At 43.3% G+C, this 24,121-nt stretch overlaps 1 protein-coding gene across 4 annotated transcripts in view; it reads left to right on the top strand.

Moving 5' to 3' along the window:
• DOP1B (DOP1 leucine zipper like protein B) overlaps window positions 1-24,121 on the top strand; it is a 735,954-nt gene that overhangs the window by 344,836 nt on the left and 366,997 nt on the right. For all 4 annotated transcript variants that reach the window (XM_078656883.1, XM_078656881.1, XM_078656882.1 and 1 more), the window contains exon 14: window positions 6,958-7,633. In XM_078656883.1, coding sequence (XP_078513009.1) covers window positions 6,958-7,633 — 676 coding nt within the window. The remainder of the gene's footprint in view (window positions 1-6,957; window positions 7,634-24,121) is intronic.

Below are 24,121 nucleotides of genomic sequence, written 5' to 3'. Positions count from 1 at the left end.
ACTCCAGACCAATTACAAAACACTGAGGCCATGCTCACCCTCCACCTCCTACGCTACACTCACACAGAGGCGTCATGAACCCACCTCTTTAGGCGTAGGAGCGGGGTTCTTGATGGGCCTCTTCTGTGTGCCATTCGTCAGACAAAGGTTCATAATTAATGTGAAACGAAGAAGGGTGGATGAGTGACTGAGTGGAGAGATACATGTATGGGCTTGTGAGTGAAAGGGTGGATTGGGGTGAGTGAAAGGGGAGATATATAAATGATTGAAAGGATGAATGCTTGTAAGGATGGATGAGTGAAAGCATGGATGGAGTGCGTGAAAGGGTCAGTGGATGAGCAAAAGGATGGATGGATGTATGTAAGGAGGAATGAGTGAAAGGGTGGATGGGTGGATGGATGAGCAAAAGGATGGGTGGATGTATGAGTTAATGGATAGATTGGATGAGTGAAAGGGAGGATGGACAGATTGATGGATGGATTGATGTATAGAATGACTGGGTGGATAGATGGATGGAGTAAAAGGGTGTATAAGTGGATGGATGGGTGGAACCATGGATGTAAGGATGGATGAGTGAAAGAGAATGGATGGACGGAGCACATAAAAGATGGGTGGATGGACAAAAAGATGGATTAGTTAAAGGATGGAGGAATGAGTGATGGGGAGGATGGAAAGATGGATAGAGTGAATGGGTGGATGAATGGACGGACTGAAAGGGTGGGTGAGTGAAAGGATGGATCTAAGGATGGATGAGTGAAAGAGTATGGATGAGTGAAAGGAGGATTAATGAGTGAAAGAATGCATGAATGGATGGATGAATGAAAGGGAAGGTTAATAGATTGATGAATGAGTGAAAGCATGGATGGATGAATGAGTGAATGGATGGATGGATAAGTGAAAAGGTAGTATGGCTGATTTGAAAGGATGGATGAATGAGCGAAACAATGTGTGAATGAGCGTAAGGACGGATGGATGGATGGATAAGTGAAAAGGTGGATGGATGAAGTGAAAGGATAGAGTGGAAGGATTGATGGATGAGTGAAAGGGTGGATTGAGGTATGAAAGAGTGAAAGGATGGATGGATCAGTTTGATGGATACATTTGGAGACAGATGGATAAGTTTGGATATAGATAGGCAGACGGACGGAATGGTGAAAGACTGACTGACTAGATGAAAAAATGAATGGAATACAGAATGCGAAGGTGAAATAGTGATATGAGTGGGTGGATAAAAGAATGAACAGATAAATAGATGCTTGGGTTGAAGAGACAGGAGAGCTCTTCTAAGGAGGGTTGCCGTGACTTGCTTCACTTGCTTGGTGCAATAAGTGCTTTGGTTTGAAGTGGGGGTATTTTAATTTTCTGGCTATTTGCTTGCTCACATCACCCTGCATCTCAAAGAGCTCCATTGGCTCCCAATCCACAAACAAGCACTCTTCAAACACCTCACACATACAAAGCCTTAAACAACATTGCACCTACGTACCTGAACAACCGCATAAACTTCCACAAACCTACCAGACACCTCTGCTCTGCTCTGCTCCTACTCACCCGCATATTCAGAAACATATCCAGCAGTCTTGCCTTCTACTACCTGGAAGGGCCAGCCCCTGCACATCAGCGTGGGTTTATCAGTTCTTGACATTCCACAAAAAACTGAAAACCTGGCTTTTCACCGAGCCCAATCCTGACTTGGCCCATACACCTCCTGCTTCAGCACCAGGACACCCTACAAAGTGAGTTGTGTGCTACACAAATACACATGAGACATTCGGAAATTTCAACCAAAGCTTTTTGGACCCTACCATATTTCTAAAATATTAATTCCCGTTAGTGTGCTTTCAGTTATCCAAACATTTCCAGATTCCTACAATATTTTCTTTGTTTGTTAAAGACCACAGTACCTGGTCTACGTGCTTCACATCCATCAGTACTCATTATAACGGGTAAAAACACAGAATACAAAATCAAGCTTTTTCAGGGTTGGAAAATTAAACATAAATGTTATCTAGTAGATTTCAAATTATTTCAAACTAGCTCTGTGACCTTCACAGGAGTTTGAGTAACTTTGTACCCCAATAATACTAATTCGGCACAAATCTTCAGTCCGAGATAATTGCTATGAGACCAAATCTCAAAAGGAGACAGGTGGATCCTTAGATCTGTCAGGTAAAAAGGTTTTCTAATTGCCTATGTTTATGTGATTATCTCAGTCGATTTGGTATAGAATGTCGTTAGTTGTTAACGGCTCTCCACAACCGGTGTCACAAAATATCTTTAATCTACAATCAAAGAGGGACAGCGTCTAGATCAGCCAATGAACCCTCTCCTTGTTTCTTGTCTTGCCACTTCTCCTTTACCACTTGCCGTCCAAGAGTGCTTATGTGTTCCACGGTTGCATCCTTCTGGGTGGCAGTTTTGGGAACTGGGAGTTCGCATCATAGTGCTCATGTGAATTAACAATCGTAACAAGCTAGAAATTGATTACAAATTAATTGAAAATGTATTTACAATTATGAAAAGATGCCTTGCTTCTCAAAACTTGATATGTATGCATCATACAAACACATTTTTACACAGGAGGCTTAGGATTACAGTGTGCACATTGTGTGCGATTCTGACTGCTTCTATGGGTATGTTTTGTTGATAGGTTTATTAAGCAGTTATATATGCCAATGTTTTATCAAAAATGGGAGGAGCTAGGGGCACTTGTAGGTCCAGAATAGTGCCCGCGGGGGGATCAAACAAGCAACTATGGTGTGCAGTTCCTTTTAGAGAGAGAAGAAGAGGAAGAGGCCTGGTCAGTCGAACACCCTAACCCTATGGTGGAGACGGTGTCTCCCACTTTGGGGCCCTCAAACACCCAGCTGGGTGTGTGTCATGCTTCATCATAGTGCATGCACCTTGTCATGCCGGCGCTGCAGTGCATGACGAGCACCCTATGAGGGGCTCTTTATCGGAGATCTTTTCCTCTCTAGCTGTTAGGTGCAGTTTGGGTATTGGCCTCGTAGTGTAGATGTGAGTGCAAGATGAGATAGTTGTGCAGAAAGGGGTAAAATGGGGCACAGTGGTACTCCAGATCAGTTTGAATCAGCGATCCCACTGGTCCCAATTAAAATCAAAAAGGTGTGTCACCACTGAGATAATGGACAGTGCTGGCTACGGAATAGTGGTCGGCATGTTTCCTGTCTAATGTGTCTGGAGGATCATGTGGCAATTCTTCAGGACCAAATGTATACTATCTACACAGTGTTGGTTCCAGTGTTAGTGTCAAGTGAAAATGAAGCAACCTAGCAATGAGGTACCTTACTAGTAGACCAACCCAATTATGGCGGCTCACTAACTCCTTCGAGGGACTGGCTTAGGGTACTTTAATATTATTATTATTTTTTTTAAACTTTATTTTAGTTTTTTATTGTAACAGCAAAACAATCCCCCCGCAATTGGCATCAATAATACAATGCGTGTATACAGTTCGTTCACCTCATTATGGCACACTTGGGTACAGACATCACAGTTTGGGCTGCGTCCCTAAGGAGCAAAGCAATTCTCAGTAGCAGTAGGAAGTATACGTGCGGATCCAGCAGGGCACTACCCCAAAACAGACCCATCCACCCCGCTCCCACCTACCTCTCCATCAGACCCCGACCCCTCGGAGGAAAATAGCTCAGCACTCGTGCCATCCAAATCACTGTTAGACAACCCTGTAGCACACATAACTCGCCATGCAAGCAAATCCTCCTGTAGTTTCTCGTCCCTGCGCGTGCGTTGCATATGCGTCTCCAAAGCCAAAGACCACTCCCTGACATCCCTAAGCCAGGCCGACATCTCAGGAGCCCTCTGCCCCATCCAGGTAATTGCTACCCTCCGCCTCGCCAACACCAGCAATAGCTGCAACATTTTATAGGAAAGATTTCTCTTCTTAGGCTTCGGGACCAAGGCTAATAGGCAATGGAGCGGGGTCAAGTCGATCCGGAGGCCGGTGACGGCACGTATATGATCCACCACTGCCTTCCAAAAGCTCCCGACCAATGGGCAATCCCAGGCCAGGTGCAGGAACACCGCTCCCTCCACTCCACATCTGGGGCAGTTGTCCCTCCTGTTTTCCGAAATATGCTGCAAGGAGACCGGGTCAGGTAAGTACGATGCATAAAATTAAAATGTATCAGTTTAAACCGCGCATTGCACGACACCTTGCGTGTAAGGGTTCCTATACGTTTGTGCTGCCCCGGGTGCAGGGCAGCCCCAAGGTCTGTCTCCCAATCCTCCCAGGAAGGAGGAACCGGCGGGGCGGAGTCCAGTCTCATGGCCGAGTACAGCAAAGATATCAGTCTTCGCCCTCTACCACAGGGAAGAAGGATGTTTAGGGTGTGGGACAGCAGGGGCGCCTCTGGGAACTGGGGCCAAGCCGCTCTCGCTACCTCCTGGAGGCCCCTGTAGTGCAGGTATTGCCCTCCTCCCAGCCCGAAGGCCTCCATGGCCTGTTCTATCGACACAAAGGAGTCATCGGGATAAAGGTATGCTAAAGTCTCACAACCTCCCGCTCGCCAGTCCCGAAAGGACATGTGTTCTTCCATGGTAACTATGGGGGCCAAAATCCACACCGGCAACTCCCTATGAAAGGGGGCCCGCCGCAAGATTTACTTTAATATCATTAACGTTAGTTCGGCAGCTGCTGGTTTGCCGGAGAGCTGGCAAACCAGCAGCTGCAGAACATACCATAGTTCCTTGCATATAAGCCATTGTGCAATAATAATACAAACTCGTACCATTCATGTATGTGTAAAGTGTACAAATCCATGGTGGAGATTTCCTTGTGCAGAAGGTTAAGTGTATAATGTAGGGATACTGATCTATGGGGGATTTTTAAGCATATCCTGATTCACAGCAAGATGCACTCTCAAAATGAGGCTGTTTGTGGAGAGCATTTATTCCAGCTCAAGCTGCTTCATGTTACATTTTCATTGTCCACTTTGGGCACGTTTTTTGTACTGTGGGAATCACGTAAAGGTCCTCTGAAGAAAAGCAAATTTGTAGTCTTGTTTTGGAGAAGGCATTTTAGCAGATATGGATGAAGCAGTACTTTTGAAATTGAATGCCCCATTTTGTCCCCAAAGAGTAACACTATTATAGGTGAAATGTTTTATTTGGAACATAGAGGAATCAAAGCAGCATATTTTTGTTGGGGTGTTTTTTTCTGTGGGGGCCATGCATTGGACTTTAGATTCCTCAAATACGTTTTTGTGATGTACAAGTGTTTCTCAAATAATCCTTGCTTTTGATGAAGTTGCCATGCTAGACTAAGCTCTTGGAGCAATGGAATTGAAGTCTCCAGTTTGCTTCTTTTTCTGATTACGCCGATTCTGAGCCTAATTTCAGGCATCCTTTGAATTGGAAAGATGATCATTAGGAAGTGGTCATTTGAGATGTCAACAGTGATGTCATCAATGATGCCATTTAACATGTCATGAGTGATGTAATATGTGAGGTCATAAGCGGTGCTCGTCAGGCCATTAGTTATAGCAAACTATAACTGGTGAATTTCAATATTTTTATTTTTGTTTTAAAACAATAGTTTTATACTATTACAACATAACGTCACTTAAACCTTTGGTTTTTTTTCAGTGAATTTCTTTTTGTATTTGGTTTATGTAACCTAAAATCTTGGTACCTTACCTAACTCTGAAGTCACTTTTTCAGTTTATTTCTGATCATATTCCCCCAGCTCCCTCACTGAGCTTAAGACCATGTACAGTAGAGGGCTGGACACATGCCAAGTCTGGCGGGCAAATCGTCGTTGCGCACAGCCTTGAGCGGGCAGCCATTGGCCTGTTGCTGGCCAACACCCCACAGCTGCTCAAGTCCTAAGAGACACCTACCCGACATTTTATTTATTTATATTATTTATTTTGTAGTACCGTTGTAATCCGGCCCCACTCCAAGATACCGCGTAACAGTGCAAGCTTCTCTCTTCAACAGTTAAACGGTCCCGCGGTACCTGTTGCACAATTTGTTTCTTGCCACCTTCTATGCTATTTTGTTTTTTAACAATTTCAGGACATAGGACCAAGTCCTGAAATGGCAGACACAACAAGCTGTTGGTGTAGCAGCCAGCCAATCAGATTACGTGATTGACTAGTCCCATGAGAGCAAAATGAGCGGTGGGGGAAAAGGACATCTCCACCAATCAGAATGCTTTATTTTATAAATTTATACTGCAGGAATACTGGGGTGCTCCTGCAGGACCAACCATCCAAATGTCATTGTAATTTGACATTTAATTGATAAAAAACGGCTGAACAGTGCTACACCAAATGACAAAAAGCACGCTTTATGGGTCAAGATGTAGCTTTTTGCCAAATTTGGTGCAATGCTGTTCAGACTTTTTTTGTTTTTAAATTTTTTTGTATTGCTTCCTAAAATTCCTATGGGAAATTGCATGGTGAAAATGCATTTTGCGACCCTGTCCCTTTTTCCCAGCCCCCACATGATAGTTCCCCCTTCCTGGAAGGAGGTGAGGGGGATAAACATTTTTGGGAAAGTTGCGTGAATATTCGTCAAACACCACGGATTACTACCAAAACAAAAACGTCTCTTTTTATGGAAACTGACCTAACTATAACGACACAGTGGTGACTGCCACTGTGATAGATTATCGTGTTACCGTGAAAATAATACAGTTTGCATATATATATATATATATATATATGCGTGTGACCTTTTTTACATTAATAAATGGAATAATTTGACATTAATATTCGATGCACCAGTTGGCAAGGTCGAATTAAATTTGTGCCTGCTTAATAGATAAGGGTGCTGTGTGACTCACCAATGACAAAATAGCTGATGAAACAATATCCATTCTCAGTGAATGATCTAATATCTATCAGTACATATGTTTTGTTTGTAAAATGTGCAGGAAATAAGTTGATAATAAAATAAATGTTTGTATTCTAGAGCCCGGTGAAAGAGGATATTGGTGAAATGCATGCAGAATCTGAGCCTGAAGTTCAGGAAGATGGTGAAGACCCTATTTACCCCCCACTGAAGTCTGAAGATAGTGGCATAGGCCTGAGTGCATCATCCCCTGAGCTTTCACAACACCTGGGTGTGCCTAGGGTGTCTCCTGGCAAGAACGACGTCTGGAAGAGTGGTGGAAGCATGCAGAATACTTTACACTGCATCCAGGAGCTGGTTGCCAACTTTGCCAGTAGATATATTTTTGGAGTGCAGCTGAAAGGCCAGGACAGCAGAGAGGAGAAGAAAGAGGATCTGGGCAATCCTATGGACGATGCTGGCAAGAAGAAACGGGGTGCCTGGGAGCCTAAGCAAATTACAGTCCCACAGTTCAAGCAAATGCTCTCAGATTTGTTCACTGTTAAAGTTCCACCAATGAGCCAGAAAGGCCAGCATGCTGCCCACGCCTCTAACCCAGGCCTGGAGGCTCAAAGGGAGAGAAGGGATGATGGGTGGGACATTGACCAAGCAATATTTAACATGGGACAGATGTCTGAAGACTGCAGGGAAGCCTTTGCCACTGCTTGTCACCTTCTGCTTGATTGTGCAACATTCCCCGCTTACCTTTCGCAAGAGGAAACGGAGGAGCTGTGCTCGAGTCTGTTTCAAGTGCATGGTAAGAAGGACCTCTTAAAAATGCTTTGTCATAGCAGTCTTCAACAGCAAAATAACTGGTATCCTTTCTTAGGAACAAACAATAATTTTGTACACTTGAAAAACTGAAATATATGTCTTACTATACTCTTGATACATTTTTAGCTATCTCTTTTAGTTACCTCAAACCCTGAGACTTCTCATAGTTGGCACAAACTACACATGCTAAGAAAGAAACCTTATACTTTCTATTAATTATGTCAGTTGATGGGATGTTAACATATTGATACTAAACACCTTTGTCATCTGTGCTGTCATTTGTGGGGCCCTGGCTTGTACAATGCTTGCCGAAACGGAGGTAAGCATAAAACCACCTATCTAACCTTTACCAGAGATCTTTTAGGGTTTTGATGTTTTGTTCAGTTACCTTACTGTCCACACAAGTAGTGTTCTTTTATAGCATCTGTATATTTTCTTATTAACGTATAATTGTGTGCGTGCCTAGTGGAAAACATTCTTTCACTGCCATTCTTTTTAGAAACTTGAGTGACTGTGCCTGAGAACAGTACACCAACAGCACACTCTGTAGTACACACAGACGATAAGACATCTTATCGCATTAATCTCACTTTTTGGTGCCTGTTTTCACAACATCCGTGCAAGTGACATGCAAATGTATGTACTCATTTTGGGCCAAAATTACCTGGGCTGCCCTGTTTGGTTGCAGTAAATATATTTTTCACCAAAAACAACTTTGTTTTCCTTATGGGAGGTGCTGGTGTCAACATTGTATGACCACACCCTACCCCAAAAACAGGGTTGGACTGTGACAGAAAATAGGCCCGGACAACAAATTAAAGGTGGACCCACATTAGAGAATTAGAAAGCTAAAAGGTGGCCTTACCTTTGCAAATTGGGGTCGTTTTAAACCTGTAAAGACATGCTTTGCAAGTGGTTTGCAAGGTACAGAAGACGGCATGGATCTGGGCTTGCTGTAGGAAATGTTTGTTTTAATGTCAGGGAAATCAACAGTAAAAAAACAGCACCGCTGAGCATAAAACAGGCATACAAACAGACAAAAAACAACCCACACAATCACCTTTCAGACCATCCTATCGGGCACTGCCAGATTGCCCTACAGGCCAGTCCGATCCTGACCACCAAAGTAAATGGAGTCTCTTGATAACAGGTTGCTTAAATATAACCACCCTATTTTAGTGATGGGTGTTCGAAAGTGTTTTTACTGCTTTTATACAACTTATTAGGCTCTTTCTTTTTTTTTTTTTTTACATTAATGTTTCATTTGATAGGTCCGTTCATCCAGATGAAGGCAGTATATGGTGTTGATTCCAATCACTAAATGACAGTATTTTTAGGAACCCTAGTTTTTCAAAAAATCCATTAGGATGCTGTTCAGTTTTGAGGATGAACCCTTTTCATCTCTGCGTGGTACCTTTACAGATGATATGCACAGACTGGTTTAACATACACCAATGAAATAGCTTTATTGCATGTAGTCTTTTCTTATGATAGTGATACCATTTAACACGTATTGGCTCTTTTCTAATCATAACGTTATATTGTTCTGTTAAATTGTATTAAATTCACTTTGTTCACTAGATGGTAAGTAGAACCTGAGTGTTGTATTTTGAATGCTGTGTGCACTAGTTTTGTAGAATTAAAGAGCGACCCTTTTCTTTGCTTAAGACTGAAAAGGTTGGACACACTTGGGTGACAGCTCGCCTTCAGTTGATTTGAAATCTACACACACTTGCACAGTTTTCGATAGTTGCCAGCAGCACTTGCAGTCTTCACTGCAATCTGGACATGACTTAGAAAAATGCCTCCCCCTGCCTACCTTGCAGTGTCGATGAAAGGGGTGAATATTCTATAAAAAAAAACAGCAGTAGCTTTCAGTTGCTGCATTCCTGCCGTCAGATTTGTCTTGTACATCTCATCACCCATGTTGTCTTGAGTATTGTTCTTGGTCCCTCAGGTAAGGCGTCAACTGGATCCTCTGTACCCACAGGCCTCGACGGTGGTGCTTGAGTCTCCGTAGCTTGTCCATAGTGGCATGTACAGCAACTCGTTCTTGTGCAAGATAATTACAAACAGTGCTTACCACAGTGATGGTTGAAATGGATGCTACCTGTGTAGACTGGATAGCAGACTTTGGAGAGCTCAAGAGACAATTTAGCGCTGGGATACTCTAGGGTTACTACGCGCTTTATAAAACCTTAAAATAAAATAAATAAATAAAATAATGTGTTGCGTCTCCTCTTAGAGCTGAGACTTATTCGATTGGTCCTGGTTTACTTCCTGGGCAATTGTTTGTGCAAGTTTTGATGGGTCATAAATACTAGCAGATCTTTCCACCCTCGCAGAAAAGTAGCCAGCATGGGGTTTAGGGCCATCATTCACAATTTATTGATGTGTGCAAGCAATTTTGCAGAGGTTAGCAACCGAATTAACCCAAGAGAACGATTTAGAGAATTAACACTCACCACTGACATCTGTAGGGATCTCAAGGTTACAGTGGTAACTTCATCACTGTTAAATGGGATTACAGTAATATCCATATATATATATATATATATATACATTTCAAGACTAGGCTATTATTATTATTGTGTGATGAGGGAATCTCAGTGCTGTCACTGGAGAGAAAACCAAATGCCATCTGTTTTGTTCAAGAGATTATCACCCTGGAGGCCTCTCTAAATGGAGCTTCTGTGCTGAGCCGTGACTGGAAAGAACATTATGTGTTTTCTCCGATGCCCATCATGCCTTGATTGATCAGGGAAATAAAAGCTGTAATGTCACATAAAACACCATTGACCAATTTAATTCTGATTGCTTCCAGTTGGACAAGAAGGATGTGGTAGTGGGATCTCCTAAATCTGTCTTCCAGACACCCGTTTACTTTCTTTTGTTTAAGCGGGGAGAAACTCCTCCATCCAGTTGACGCTTGCTCTTCCTTCCAGGCTACTGGTCAAAAGAGCCTATAAAGAACTGGGGTTTTTTCGAGTATAGGGAGATACTAGGCGCACAGCGCACGTGAGTGTTAGAAATAGATGGGACTGGGTGCAAGTAGGTGAGGGGACAAAGGCCCTAAACCCCTCTAAGAGTGCGCAAGGCACACAACAAACAAACAAGAACAGGAACCTTATGCACACCAATTTACAGTATAGAGAGATGTCAACGTGGTTCAAATTTCTATCAAGGGTCGGTTCAGTGTTTTGAAAACCGATTCATGTCATCGCCAGAGTCTGCGAGATTTCTAAAAGAGGAGAGAAGGAAAAGCGAGCGTGAGTAGGCTCGTTCCTGTAATCGGAATGTGCGGTCTTAGAGAGAAATGCTGTTTGGATAGGATCATAGTTGCTGGGTTCGAGTAAAGGAAAAAAAGATAAAAGAGATCAAGTGCTTACCCGAAGTCAGGGCGAAAGACGGCGGGACGAGTACTCCCACACAGCGGTTCCGGGTGCGGACACGTGGTTCCGACCCGGAAGTGGTTATATACTAAAAAGCCAGAAGCCCGTATGCGAAACACTAGAGCGAGAAAACACCCCGGTCAGTGGATGTGTCTACGGGGGACGTAGGTCGCATAGCGGGGCGCCCGTAGAATGCGGGCGGAGTGTAAAAATAATCAAAAACGTTGCCCGGTTGATGGAAATAATTTAAGGGTATCAAAAATTTTGTTGTGAAAATTAGTCGAAAAGAAAAAGGAGTAATGAGACATGCAAACGGATATCAAAAGCATGCAGAGAGTGGGCATGCATCCAATCCAAACATGCATAAGTATTCGTGATGCATTTGAATAGACAGTCAAAACATATTTCGTCCCATTGATCCTGTCAGATAAATCAAACAAATACAGTCGAACAAGGGAACAGATTATTAACATATTTCATAGCGTCACTACTGCCTGGATTGCGCAATACACAGTTAAAGCATTGTAATAGGTAATAAACATAGTGTCCTGGCAGGTAATTGTGACAGTCAAGTAGTGATAAGACACTTCTGGTATGACATGAAACAACATAACGTAGTGATTGCGGTACCATTTGTTCCGTGAAAGCATAATTCATATGTTGTGAAAGTGTGTAGAGGAACAGATATGTCACAACCAATAGTAACCCCATGTAGACCTCATTGGGAGATACCGTCCGCAAGGGTGGTATCAGAGGACAAGATGATGAGGTCTGGTACATTTTTCACTACAGAAAAAAAACAAGATTTTAGCATGTATCATAGCTGAGTCTGCAGGAAATAGAAACAGGGGTTCAGTCTCCTAGAAAAAATTGCATCTCTTGGTCATAATTGAGCCCCTGGGACACGGTACGAAGGCGGAGGATCCATGTTGCCTCCAAGCGACGTAATTTAAGTTCTCTATTGCCGCCTCGTACACCAATAGGGACAGTGTAGATCCCATAGAACGAGACTTGTTTGTCCAGAGATTGATCACCACACGCAGCCGCGTGTAAAGCAACCGGGTACCTAGGATCTTGTTTGTATATGGCTCTTATGTGTTCTGCTATCCTTTCTTTGAGGGGACGGATGGTGCTCCCCACGTAAATTTTTCTGCATTTGCATTCGATGATGTATACTACATAGCGTGTAGTACAGTTGATGTTTGTCCTGATGGTGTAGGATTCCCCCTTGGTGTCGTGAAACTCAGTAGTTTTGTGTTTGGCCCACCGGCACATGGAACAGAACCCACATTTGTAGAAACCAATGTTACGTTTGGTTAACCAGTTGTCATCCGTATTGCATCGAGGAATAGTAGGGCTCAGTCTGTTTCTCAAAGTTCTGCCCCTTCTGTAGGTGATCTGAGGATATTCTCCTACATAGTTCGAGATGTTCTTATCCTTCTTGAGGATATTCCAGTGTTTGCTGAAGGTTCTGCGTAGTGCTTGGTGGTGGTTGCTGAAGTCAGTAATCATGCGGATGGTCCCAAAACTCTCTTTCTTTTTATTGAGCTTGTCCTTCAGGGTATCTTTCCTTTTGATTTTCATGATCCTAGAAGTTGCTGTTTTAAGTAGGTCATCTGAGTAGCCTCTTCTCCTGAAGCGTTCCTGCATACTTCTCAATGTTGTTTCAAAATCTTGATCGTTACTGCAGTTTCTGCGAGCTCTAAGGAATTCTCCAAAAAGTATACTGCTAATCTGGTGGGATGGGTGCGAACTGTTAGCGTGCAGAATCGCATTACAGGCAGTGTTCTTCCTGAAAAGTTTGCTGTTCAATTTGTCGTCCAGGATGTATATCTCCAAGTCAAGGAACTCAATCTTGTCCAGGCTTGCCACCATGGTAAACCTCATGTCCCACGTGTTGTGGTTAAGATGTCTATAGAATTCCATTAGGTGTTCATGTGTGCCAGACCAGATTAGGAAGCAGTCGTCTATGTATCTCCCCCAGAATACTATTGAGTCTATAAAATTACCTCCTTTTGTGCCCCAAATCAGGTCGTTTTCAAGTGCGCCCATGAATAGATTGGCGAACGAGGGGGAGAATTTCGAGCCCATGGCGACTCCTTTAGTTTGTCTGTACCATGAGTTGTTGAACATGAATGAATTATTATTTAAGATGAGTTCCATCATGGAGATAAGCATGTTAGTATGTTGCCACATGGTGGCAGGGCGTTTCTGTAGGAGTTTAGTGACAACTTCAAGTCCAAGGTCAGGTTTGATGCTGGTGTACAGGGCTACCACATCCATAGTGACCAGATAGTTGCCTGGTTGCCATTGAAGATCAGAAAGAATACTCAGTATGTGTTTAGTGTCCTGGATGAAGGATGGAAGGTTGCGTACCAGGGGCCCTAAGAACAGGTCAACGTATTCCGCTATTCTTTCAGTAGGACCCCCAATCCCGGAAATGATGGGACGCCGGGGAGGAAAGGGGTGATTTTTGTGTACCTTGGAAAGGGTGTACAACCAAGGATATGTGGGTTTAATCACTTTCATGTACAGATATTCATCTTCATTGATTAAGCCACTGTCTTTCCAGGTGATAAGAGATCGGTTAATGTTGGTCATGAGTGCGGCTGTGGGGTTATGGTCAAGGTATTGGTAGCACGTAGTATCTTGTAACTGACTGAGAATTTCCTCGTCATAGTCCTTCTTGTTCATGATAACTACATTCCCTCCCTTGTCCGCTTCTCTTATGATGATCTCATGGTCTTTAATGAGGCTGTTCATGGCTGCTCGTTCTCCTGTTGTTAAGTTGTCCTTGTATTTGAAGGTGCGTTTGGTGTCTTTAAGTTCCAGTCTGTCAATGTCCTCCAAAACTCTTTTATGGAAGTTGTCTATGGAATTGCCTCCAGGTAGTGTCGGAATCCATTTTGATTTAGATTTGAGCCCACTGACAATGCTGAAGTCTGATTCAATATTAAGTTCCTCTAGTAGGGTGTCCATGTCTTGAGGAGTTTTTTCCAAGTCCGTAAGAGAGAGTAGGAGATGGGTAGCTTGAATGTCATTAATAGTTAAAACATTAGGTTCAAACTCAGTGGGGATGTTTGTAGAACTTTTATTAGGCATGATTTTGTTAGAAAAATGTTTTTTCAGTTTCAATTTGCGTGTGAACTTGAACAAATCAATCTTAAGTCTACATACATCAGTGTTGGAGAAAGGGTTAAAGTTAAGGCCCTTGCTAAGAAGGGAGATCATGTTCGGAGTTAGGGTTTTGGATGATAGGTTAATAACCTGTACCTCCCCCTCTTGTGTGTCGGTTACTGTTGGAGGTTCCCGGATCTGAGTTTCTTCCGGTAATCTTCTACACCTCCCCTTCCTGCCCCTACGGGTTTTGGTTCTAATGTGCGGATGCCCCTTCTTATCCGCTGGATTTCGCATAAAAAAGGAGTTGTCTCGCTATCAGTTCTGTTGGACTCATCTTCACTGACACTGATGGTGCTAAGTGAAGTGCTGCTAGAAGAGATAGAGGAGCTCTATCTCTTCTAGCAGCACTTCACTTAGCACCATCAGTGTGCTATTCTTTCAGTAGGACCCCCAATCCCGGAAATGATGGGACGTCCGGGAGGAAAGGGGTGATTTTTGTGTACCTTGGGAAGGGTGTACAACCAAGGATATGTGGGTTTAATCACTTTCATGTACAGATATTCATCTTCATTGATTAAGCCACTGTCTTTCCAGGTGATAAGAGATCGGTTAATGTTGGTCATGAGTGCGGCTGTGGGGTTATGGTCAAGGTATTGGTAGCACGTAGTATCTTGTAACTGACTGAGAATTTCCTCGTCATAGTCCTTCTTGTTCATGATAACTACATTCCCTCCCTTGTCCGCTTCTCTTATGATGATCTCATGGTCTTTAATGAGGCTGTTCATGGCTGCTCGTTCTCCTGTTGTTAAGTTGTCCTTGTATTTGAAGGTGCGTTTGGTGTCTTTAAGTTCCAGTCTGTCAATGTCCTCCAAAACTCTTTTATGGAAGTTGTCTATGGAATTGCCTCCAGGTAGTGTCGGAATCCATTTTGATTTAGATTTGAGCCCACTGACAATGCTGAAGTCTGATTCAATATTAAGTTCCTCTAGTAGGGTGTCCATGTCTTGAGGAGTTTGTTCCAAGTCCGTAAGAGAGAGTAGGAGATGGGTAGCTTGAATGTCATTAATAGTTAAAACATTAGGTTCAAACTCAGTGGGGATGTTTGTAGAACTTTTATTAGGCATGATTTTGTTAGAAAAATGTTTTTTCAGTTTCAATTTGCGTGTGAACTTGAACAAATCAATCTTAAGTCTACATACATCAGTGTTGGAGAAAGGGTTAAAGTTAAGGCCCTTGCTAAGAAGGGAGATCATGTTCGGAGTTAGGGTTTGGTTAATAACCTGTACCTCCCCCTCTTGTGTGTCGGTTACTGTTGGAGGTTCCCGGATCTGAGTTTCTTCCGGTAATCTTCTACACCTCCCCTTCCTGCCCCTACGGGTTTTGGTTCTAATGTGCGGATGCCCCTTCTTACCCGCTGGATTTCGCATAAAAAAGGAGTTGTCTCGCTATCAGTTCTATCTCTTCTAGCAGCACTTCACTTAGCACCATCAGTGTCAGTGAAGATGAGTCCAACAGAACTGATAGCGAGACAACTCCTTTTTTATGCGAAATCCAGCGGATAAGAAGGGGCATCCGCACATTAGAACCAAAACCCGTAGGGGCAGGAAGGGGAGGTGTAGAAGATTACCGGAAGAAACTCAGATCCGGGAACCTCCAACAGTAACCGACACACAAGAGGGGGAGGTACAGGTTATTAACCTATCATCCAAAACCCTAACTCCGAACATGATCTCCCTTCTTAGCAAGGGCCTTAACTTTAACCCTTTCTCCAACACTGATGTATGTAGACTTAAGATTGATTTGTTCAAGTTCACACGCAAATTGAAACTGAAAAAACATTTTTCTAACAAAATCATGCCTAATAAAAGTTCTACAAACATCCCCACTGAGTTTGAACCTAATGTTTTAACTATTAATGACATTCAAGCTACCCATCTCCTACTCTCTCTTACGGACTTGGAACAAACTCCTCAAGACATGGACACCCTACTAGAGGAACTTAATATTGAATCAGACTTCAGCATTGTCAGTGGGCTCAAATCTAAATCAAAATGGATTCCGACACTACCTGGAGGCAATTCCATAGACAACTTCCATAAAAGAGTTTTGGAGGACATTGACAGACTGGAACTTAAAGACACCAAACGCACCTTCAAATACAAGGACAACTTAACAACAGGAGAACGAGCAGCCATGAACAGCCTCATTAAAGACCATGAGATCATCATAAGAGAAGCGGACAAGGGAGGGAATGTAGTTATCATGAACAAGAAGGACTATGACGAGGAAATTCTCAGTCAGTTACAAGATACTATGTGCTACCAATACCTTGACCATAACCCCACAGCCGCACTCATGACCAACATTAACCGATCTCTTATCACCTGGAAAGACAGTGGCTTAATCAATGAAGATGAATATCTGTACATGAAAGTGATTAAACCCACATATCCTTGGTTGTACACCCTTCCCAAGGTACACAAAAATCACCCCTTTCCTCCCGGGCGTCCCATCATTTCCGGGATTGGGGGTCCTACTGAAAGAATAGCGGAATACGTTGACCTGTTCTTAGGGCCCCTGGTACGCAACCTTCCATCCTTCATCCAGGACACTAAACACATACTGAGTATTCTTTCTGATCTTCAATGGCAACCAGGCAACTATCTGGTCACTATGGATGTGGTAGCCCTGTACACCAGCATCAAACCTGACCTTGGACTTGAAGTTGTCACTAAACTCCTACAGAAACGCCCTGCCACCATGTGGCAACATACTAACATGCTTATCTCCATGATGGAACTCATCTTAAATAATAATTCATTCATGTTCAACAACTCATGGTACAGACAAACTAAAGGAGTCGCCATGGGCTCGAAATTCTCCCCCTCGTTCGCCAATCTATTCATGGGCGCACTTGAAAACGACCTGATTTGGGGCACAAAAGGAGCTAATTTTATAGACTCAATAGTATTCTGGGCGAGATACATAGACGACTGCTTCCTAATCTGGTCTGGCACACATGAACACCTAATGGAATTCTATAGACATCTTAACCACAACACGTGGGACATGAGGTTTACCATGGTGGCAAGCCTGGACAAGATTGAGTTCCTTGACTTGGAGATATACATCCTGGACGACAAATTGAACAGCAAACTTTTCAGGAAGAACACTGCCTGTAATGCGATTCTGCACGCTAACAGTTCGCACCCATCCCACCAGATTAGCAGTATACTTTTTGGAGAATTCCTTAGAGCTCGCAGAAACTGCAGTAACGATCAAGATTTTGAAACAACATTGAGAAGTATGCAGGAACGCTTCAGGAGAAGAGGCTACTCAGATGACCTACTTAAAACAGCAACTTCTAGGATCATGAAAATCAAAAGGAAAGATACCCTGAAGGACAAGCTCAATAAAAAGAAAGAGAGTTTTGGGACCATCCGCATGATTACTGACTTCAGCAACCATCACCAAGCACTACGCAGAACCTTCAGCAAACACTGGAATATCCTCAAGAAGGATAAGAACATCTCGAACTATGTAGGAGAATATCCTCAGATCACCTACAGAAGGGGCAGAACTTTGAGAAACAGACTGAGCCCTACTATTCCTCGAAGCAATACGGATGACAACTGGTTAACCAAACGTAACATTGGTTTCTACAAATGTGGGTTCTGTTCCATGTGCCGGTGGGCCAAACACAAAACTACTGAGTTTCACGACACCAAGGGGGAATCCTACACCATCAGGACAAACATCAACTGTACTACACGCTATGTAGTATACATCATCGAATGCAAATGCAGAAAAATTTACGTGGGGAGCAACATCCGTCCCCTCAAAGAAAGGATAGCAGAACACATAAGAGCCATACACAAACAAGATCCTAGGTACCCGGTTGCTTTACACGCGGCTGCGTGTGGTGATCAATCTCTGGACAAACAAGTCTCGTTCTATGGGATCGACACTGTCCCTATTGGTGTACGAGGCGGCAATAGAGAACTTAAATTACGTCGCTTGGAGGCAACATGGATCCTCCGCCTTCGTACCGTGTCCCAGGGGCTCAATTATGACCAAGAGATGCAATTTTTTCTAGGAGACTGAACCCCTGTTTCTATTTCCTGCAGACTCAGCTATGATACATGCTAAAATCTTGTTTTTTTTCTGTAGTGAAAAATGTACCAGACCTCATCATCTTGTCCTCTGATACCACCCTTGCGGACGGTATCTCCCAATGAGGTCTACATGGGGTTACTATTGGTTGTGACATATCTGTTCCTCTACACACTTTCACAACATATGAATTATGCTTTCACGGAACAAATGGTACCGCAATCACTACGTTATGTTGTTTCATGTCATACCAGAAGTGTCTTATCACTACTTGACTGTCACAATTACCTGCCAGGACACTATGTTTATTACCTATTACAATGCTTTAACTGTGTATTGCGCAATCCAGGCAGTAGTGACGCTATGAAATATGTTAATAATCTGTTCCCTTGCTCGACTGTATTTGTTTGATTTATCTGACAGGATCAATGGGACGAAATATGTTTTGACTGTCTATTCAAATGCATCACGAATACTTATGCATGTTTGGATTGGATGCATGCCCACTCTCTGCATGCTTTTGATATCCGTTTGCATGTCTCATTACTCCTTTTTCTTTTCGACTAATTTTCACAACAAAATTTTTGATACCCTTAAATTATTTCCATCAACCGGGCAACGTTTTTGATTATTTTTACACTCCGCCCGCATTCTACGGGCGCCCCGCTATGCGACCTACGTCCCCCGTAGACACATCCACTGACCGGGGTGTTTTCTCGCTCTAGTGTTTCGCATACGGGCTTCTGGCTTTTTAGTATATAACCACTTCCGGGTCGGAACCACGTGTCCGCACCCGGAACCGCTGTGTGGGAGTACTCGTCCCGCCGTCTTTCGCCCTGACTTCGGGTAAGCACTTGATCTCTTTTATCTTTTTTTCCTTTACTCGAACCCAGCAACTATGATCCTATCCAAACAGCATTTCTCTCTAAGACCGCACATTCCGATTACAGGAACGAGCCTACTCACGCTCGCTTTTCCTTCTCTCCTCTTTTAGAAATCTCGCAGACTCTGGCGATGACATGAATCGGTTTTCAAAACACTGAACCGACCCTTGATAGAAATTTGAACCACGTTGACATCTCTCTATACTGTAAATTGGTGTGCATAAGGTTCCTGTTCTTACTGGTCAAAAGAGCATTGGCCGTTGCCAGCTGATGTGGTCGACGTTGGCCCCTATTTTCCATCTCGTTGTATTCCCTGAAATTATCGTGGTCTCACCCGGTAGACTCAATAAGCCCCAAAAGGGAACTGTGACCGTTCCAGATAAATGTGAACCTGGCAGGTGTCTCTCACCTTTACCACAGAGTTATTCTCTTGTAGGGAGGGTTGTCCGACAAACCGGTCTGAATATCTCTCATCTGCAGGTGAAGATGAAGTCTGGATCATGAACTCGGTACACAAAGACCCACTCACAGGTATTGGTATGTTGCAATACACTAATGTTTAATTGGTGGTCTCTTCCTACAAATAATATGGGTAAGAATTGTTGCCATAATTTGTAATAATTCAGCAATCAAAATGTATATGAGTGTGAGTGCTACTTACACCTCCATTATATTTCATAACACATCCCTAATCAACTAGTCTAAACCATTCATGTGTTCTAGTCACTTCTTAAATCATTTAGAAAACCTCATGCCTAGTCATGTAAAGCCCCGCATCTTTATGTCTTAAGACCTGAAGTCAGAGGCCTGCCTCGTAGTGACGTTTAGTAACTGGGCCATCTGCCTTACTTGCATTTGTATGCCCTTTTCATATATGATGGTCTATAGAGCTAGGAGGGACTTGCTTGCTCTCTTAGGTAGAAAGAAACAGTGACTCAGTTCAGATTTCAGAAAGCACATGCAAGCTGCTGCTTTTGTATGTTCCTCTGATACGGGGATATGACTTGCTTGGCAGATCCCCATCTACTGTGAAATGTGAAAAGCAGCAGGGAATGTAAAATCCTCTCTGCTCTGCTAACGTGCGCAACTAAAACATATGTGACAATAGAACATGCACAAACCCGAGAGGCTCACATTAGTAATACAGAGGTCTGTTTCCTAGCCTGAAACTACTGTTATGCACCGTAATACATTGAGTGCACGAATAGTAGCCATGTTCACATACAATAAAACTCGTGCTGTATACAGTGCAATCATATTTATAATAAAAACGCTGCATAGCATGTCAATCTACTCAAGCAAGCGCGGAAAGGATGTCCTTCTGGCTCTGAAATCCTTTTATGGTAGGATGAACTAATTAAGGGACTGGTGGCCAGTTTGAGAGGGAGGTGGGATATAATAAATTTGGAGCTGAACACACATTTTTGCATCATTTGTGTTAGTATTGTCTCAGATCTTATTCGGACATTACATTTACAGATCGAAGGTTCGCGTAATGTTTCATCAGAAACGATATTCAAAATGTAAGTTACAGAAGCGGTGCATGGACAGTTCGTTGTAGACATGTGAACTTTTTCTGCTTATATGTTAATGCTATGAGAAAACTGAAGTCTACAATACCCAGTAAGCCTTTCACAAGTCCTGTAAATATATGTTGATTTGGAAACACAGATGTAGTATTTAGCTTTCTTTATAAGGTGTTGAAAGATGCCAGACAACAGATATGTAGCTTTCCTTCTGTTGTGTAGTTTCATAGGGCTAACAGTCCTCTAGGGATAACAAACGTATCAGTATTTGGAACTCTTATTTTGTTATGACCCTTTGTTTCATCAAAAGTACAACTCGCTGATCTCTAGTAGAAAAACAGACTTATCAAAAGTGTCAAATAGTGCAGTTAGGGTCAGGATTAGTTTTAAGGGTTAGGTTCAAGGTTTAGAACTATGGCTAGGGGTAAGGCCAGATTAAGGTATAGCGGTTGGCCCATGTTGGTGGAATATGTGCTGCAGTTGTTTAATCTAAACTCAGTGGTAAAGGAATACATATGGGAATCTCACCATGTCTGTAGTGTGGATTAAGGAATTGCATTTTATCAAAATATCGAATGATGTTTCGAAATACATAAAAACAGTGCGCGGGAGGGTGTGCCCAATATGGTGGCAGAATGAGGTATGTTCTTTTTCTCCCACGGTTCTGTATCGGATATTGGCACTTATCCAGTGGCATCTGAACCCTATTTATCCCTATTGGCTTGCAGAGGATTCCGTAAGTGATGAGGCTTGGACAGGACTACTGCGGGGAGTGCCTATGATGGCATGAACCTCCATGTGCAGTGGTTGTGCTGTGGCCAAGGCAATCAATAATATGGCTACCTGTTCGTGGTAAGTGAGACCCATGAAGAGCAACAGTTGAAGCCAAGGCAGGCAGCCCCCATGTGTGGCGGACGGTGAGCCCACAAACGCTTATTGCAGAGGTGCAGGACTAGGAGTAGTAGGTAGAGGCAGCAAAATATGTATAAGATGGTGTGTGACCCATTGCATCCTATTTGGCCAGACAGAACATCAGATGCAGGGCTCTCTGAGACGTGAAAAGCCATTAGCTTAAGCCACAAATGGGACAAGCCCACAGTGGGATGGCGTCCCCAGTGCAGAGGGGGCATTGCAAGAGCATTCATACCTGCAGTGATCCAGAGCACTGGAGCACAGCCAGCGAGTGGGGAAGAGGTGAATATAGGAACCCAAAGGGCAGAGCAGAACAAGGGATAGTGTGGCAAAGGCTGCCCTCCCCAAGTATGGTGCCCCAACTCTAAGATGTCTGGTGTAGAACAAGATTGCAAAACCAAGCTATGTGCTCAGCGTGAAGGTCTGTCACTGAGTTGAACAGCTCAGTAGCCAGTGGCACCTGCTCTTGTGGTCACGCCAGAAAATCCTCTATTTAAGGGAGATTTTGGAGTGAACTGGGAGTTAGCTTGAGATACTAACTGAAGTTGGAATTGGATGAATACTTGACCTCTCCGAACATGGTCATCGAATTGTCATCACGAAGCGACTCCTAGCATGCGACAGCAAGAGGTTGTTTGTCAAGTTCAAATTGGCACTCTATCAAGACCGCTCACCCCTAATACTACAAAATTAAGAGCTTTTCACCCTATCACCAACTTCTTGAAAACTGATCACACAACTTACAGGTCGGACTTCATTTGAAACAATCAGCAAAAAATCCTTTCAAAAAGCTAAATAAGGATGCCATCCCTTACATACCTATTACAAACACAAACTCCGCAACGTGGAATAACTACATTATACTCCCTATTTCAAGTTCATAGTGCACAGAACACACAACAATGTCAATTAGACTGGGAGGAGGACTTGGCATAGAAAGTACTGAGGTGCAAGGGTCCTGGTGTTTTGCTACAGTTATGACCATCTAATTAAATGGCAGGCATCGTTTAACACATTTAAAATATATCTATAGAACATATTACACCCCGGCTCGGATGTTCAGATATGGCCTCAGAGAAGATGATACGTGCATGAGATGCTCCGCGAGCAATGCACATTTCACACATCTGGCCTGGGATTGCCCAGGAGTACGTATATTTTGGAGCGATGTTTTCAGAATTCTTTCCAAAATGTTGGACTTTGAATTACCAAAGATTCCACTGGTCGCCTTACTGGGGTTTGAAAAACAATTTCCTAAGGGGTTTCGTAGGCTTGCAGACGCAGCACATGGTCTTCTATTGGCAAAAAGGAGGGTGGCCATGCGTTGAATGAGGGGTCCTCTGCCCACTATTGCCGAATGGGAAAAGGACTTGGCATATTGCTCTACCCAATCAGATAACTGTAATGCATTGCTTCCAGTGAGATGTGCACCCAAAGATATATGGGGTCCATATCGTCAATATTTGTTGAAAATCACAACAGGCGCAGACTCTCAGGGTGAATCTGACCGCACAGGTGTGGGGTGAAGAAATATAGCTGCTAGGGGTTTTTTGGTCTACATTAGTTGTCTATTTATGTAGGCTACTCACTCAGGGCAAGTTCCTCGCCAACAGAATAAAGGGAAAGTAGATGATATTTCTGGTTACGACTTTCTCATCTTACGGTAGAATTTTAGACTTGGCATATAGCTGCACTGATCACTGGTTAGATAACATTAAACCCGTGGAATGTATAATGTGTACATCGCGGAAATGCATGTTTTTGAGTAATGTTTGTTATTCACTGTGCAAAATGAGAAATACAGTTTAAAAAAAAATGCTAAATACATTGAAAGGGGCCCACCAGTAGGCAACTCACTGTGGATTGGAGGAGCACAGGCTGAGACCTGAAAGCAGCACAAACGAAGGCCGGAAATCATAAACCAGAACCAGACCCTCGGAATCAGATGTATTCAACAGGTCCATAAGCCAGTAATCCGCCAGTCCAGAAAGGCCAACCTCTCGCCATCAGAGGGAGGCGTGGATGACCCAGAGCCATCATCTGGAGGAAGTGACAGTGTCCCATTACTTACGGGTTCCTAATGATTTAGTGAGGTGACGGAGAGAGTGGGGATCAGGTGACATGGGGGATTTTTCACTTAGTTTCATGGGTGAAAGCATCTTTGAGATACGGGTCAGTTGGCAATTCTAGTTCTTAAGTTGGGAGGAAAAGGGAGTAGTTCTACAGTTGACAGTTAATACGTAGAAGGGATAGGGAGAGTGAGGACGAGTTCCAAGACCATAGGCTAATGGGAACAAGCTAGTGACATTCTGTGAGGCCAAGCCACAGGAGAGGGAACTGAATAGATGCAGGAAGCTGAGGCCTTTTTAGCAAAAGGGTCAAAAGAACCCTCAACCAAATCAAACGTTTATGGGCGTTGGAGGGTGAAAGATTTTTCTACACTTAGATGCAACACTGGGCCGTAGACCACATGACAAAGGGAGGAGCAATGAGCCAACTGATCTCATTCAAACTATCTTTAAAT

This window comes from Lissotriton helveticus, chromosome 8 (assembly GCF_964261635.1).
Source record: "Lissotriton helveticus chromosome 8, aLisHel1.1, whole genome shotgun sequence".
NCBI classification, from domain to species: Eukaryota; Metazoa; Chordata; class Amphibia; order Caudata; family Salamandridae; genus Lissotriton; species Lissotriton helveticus.
This window is presented reverse-complemented; position numbering and strand designations above follow the sequence as displayed.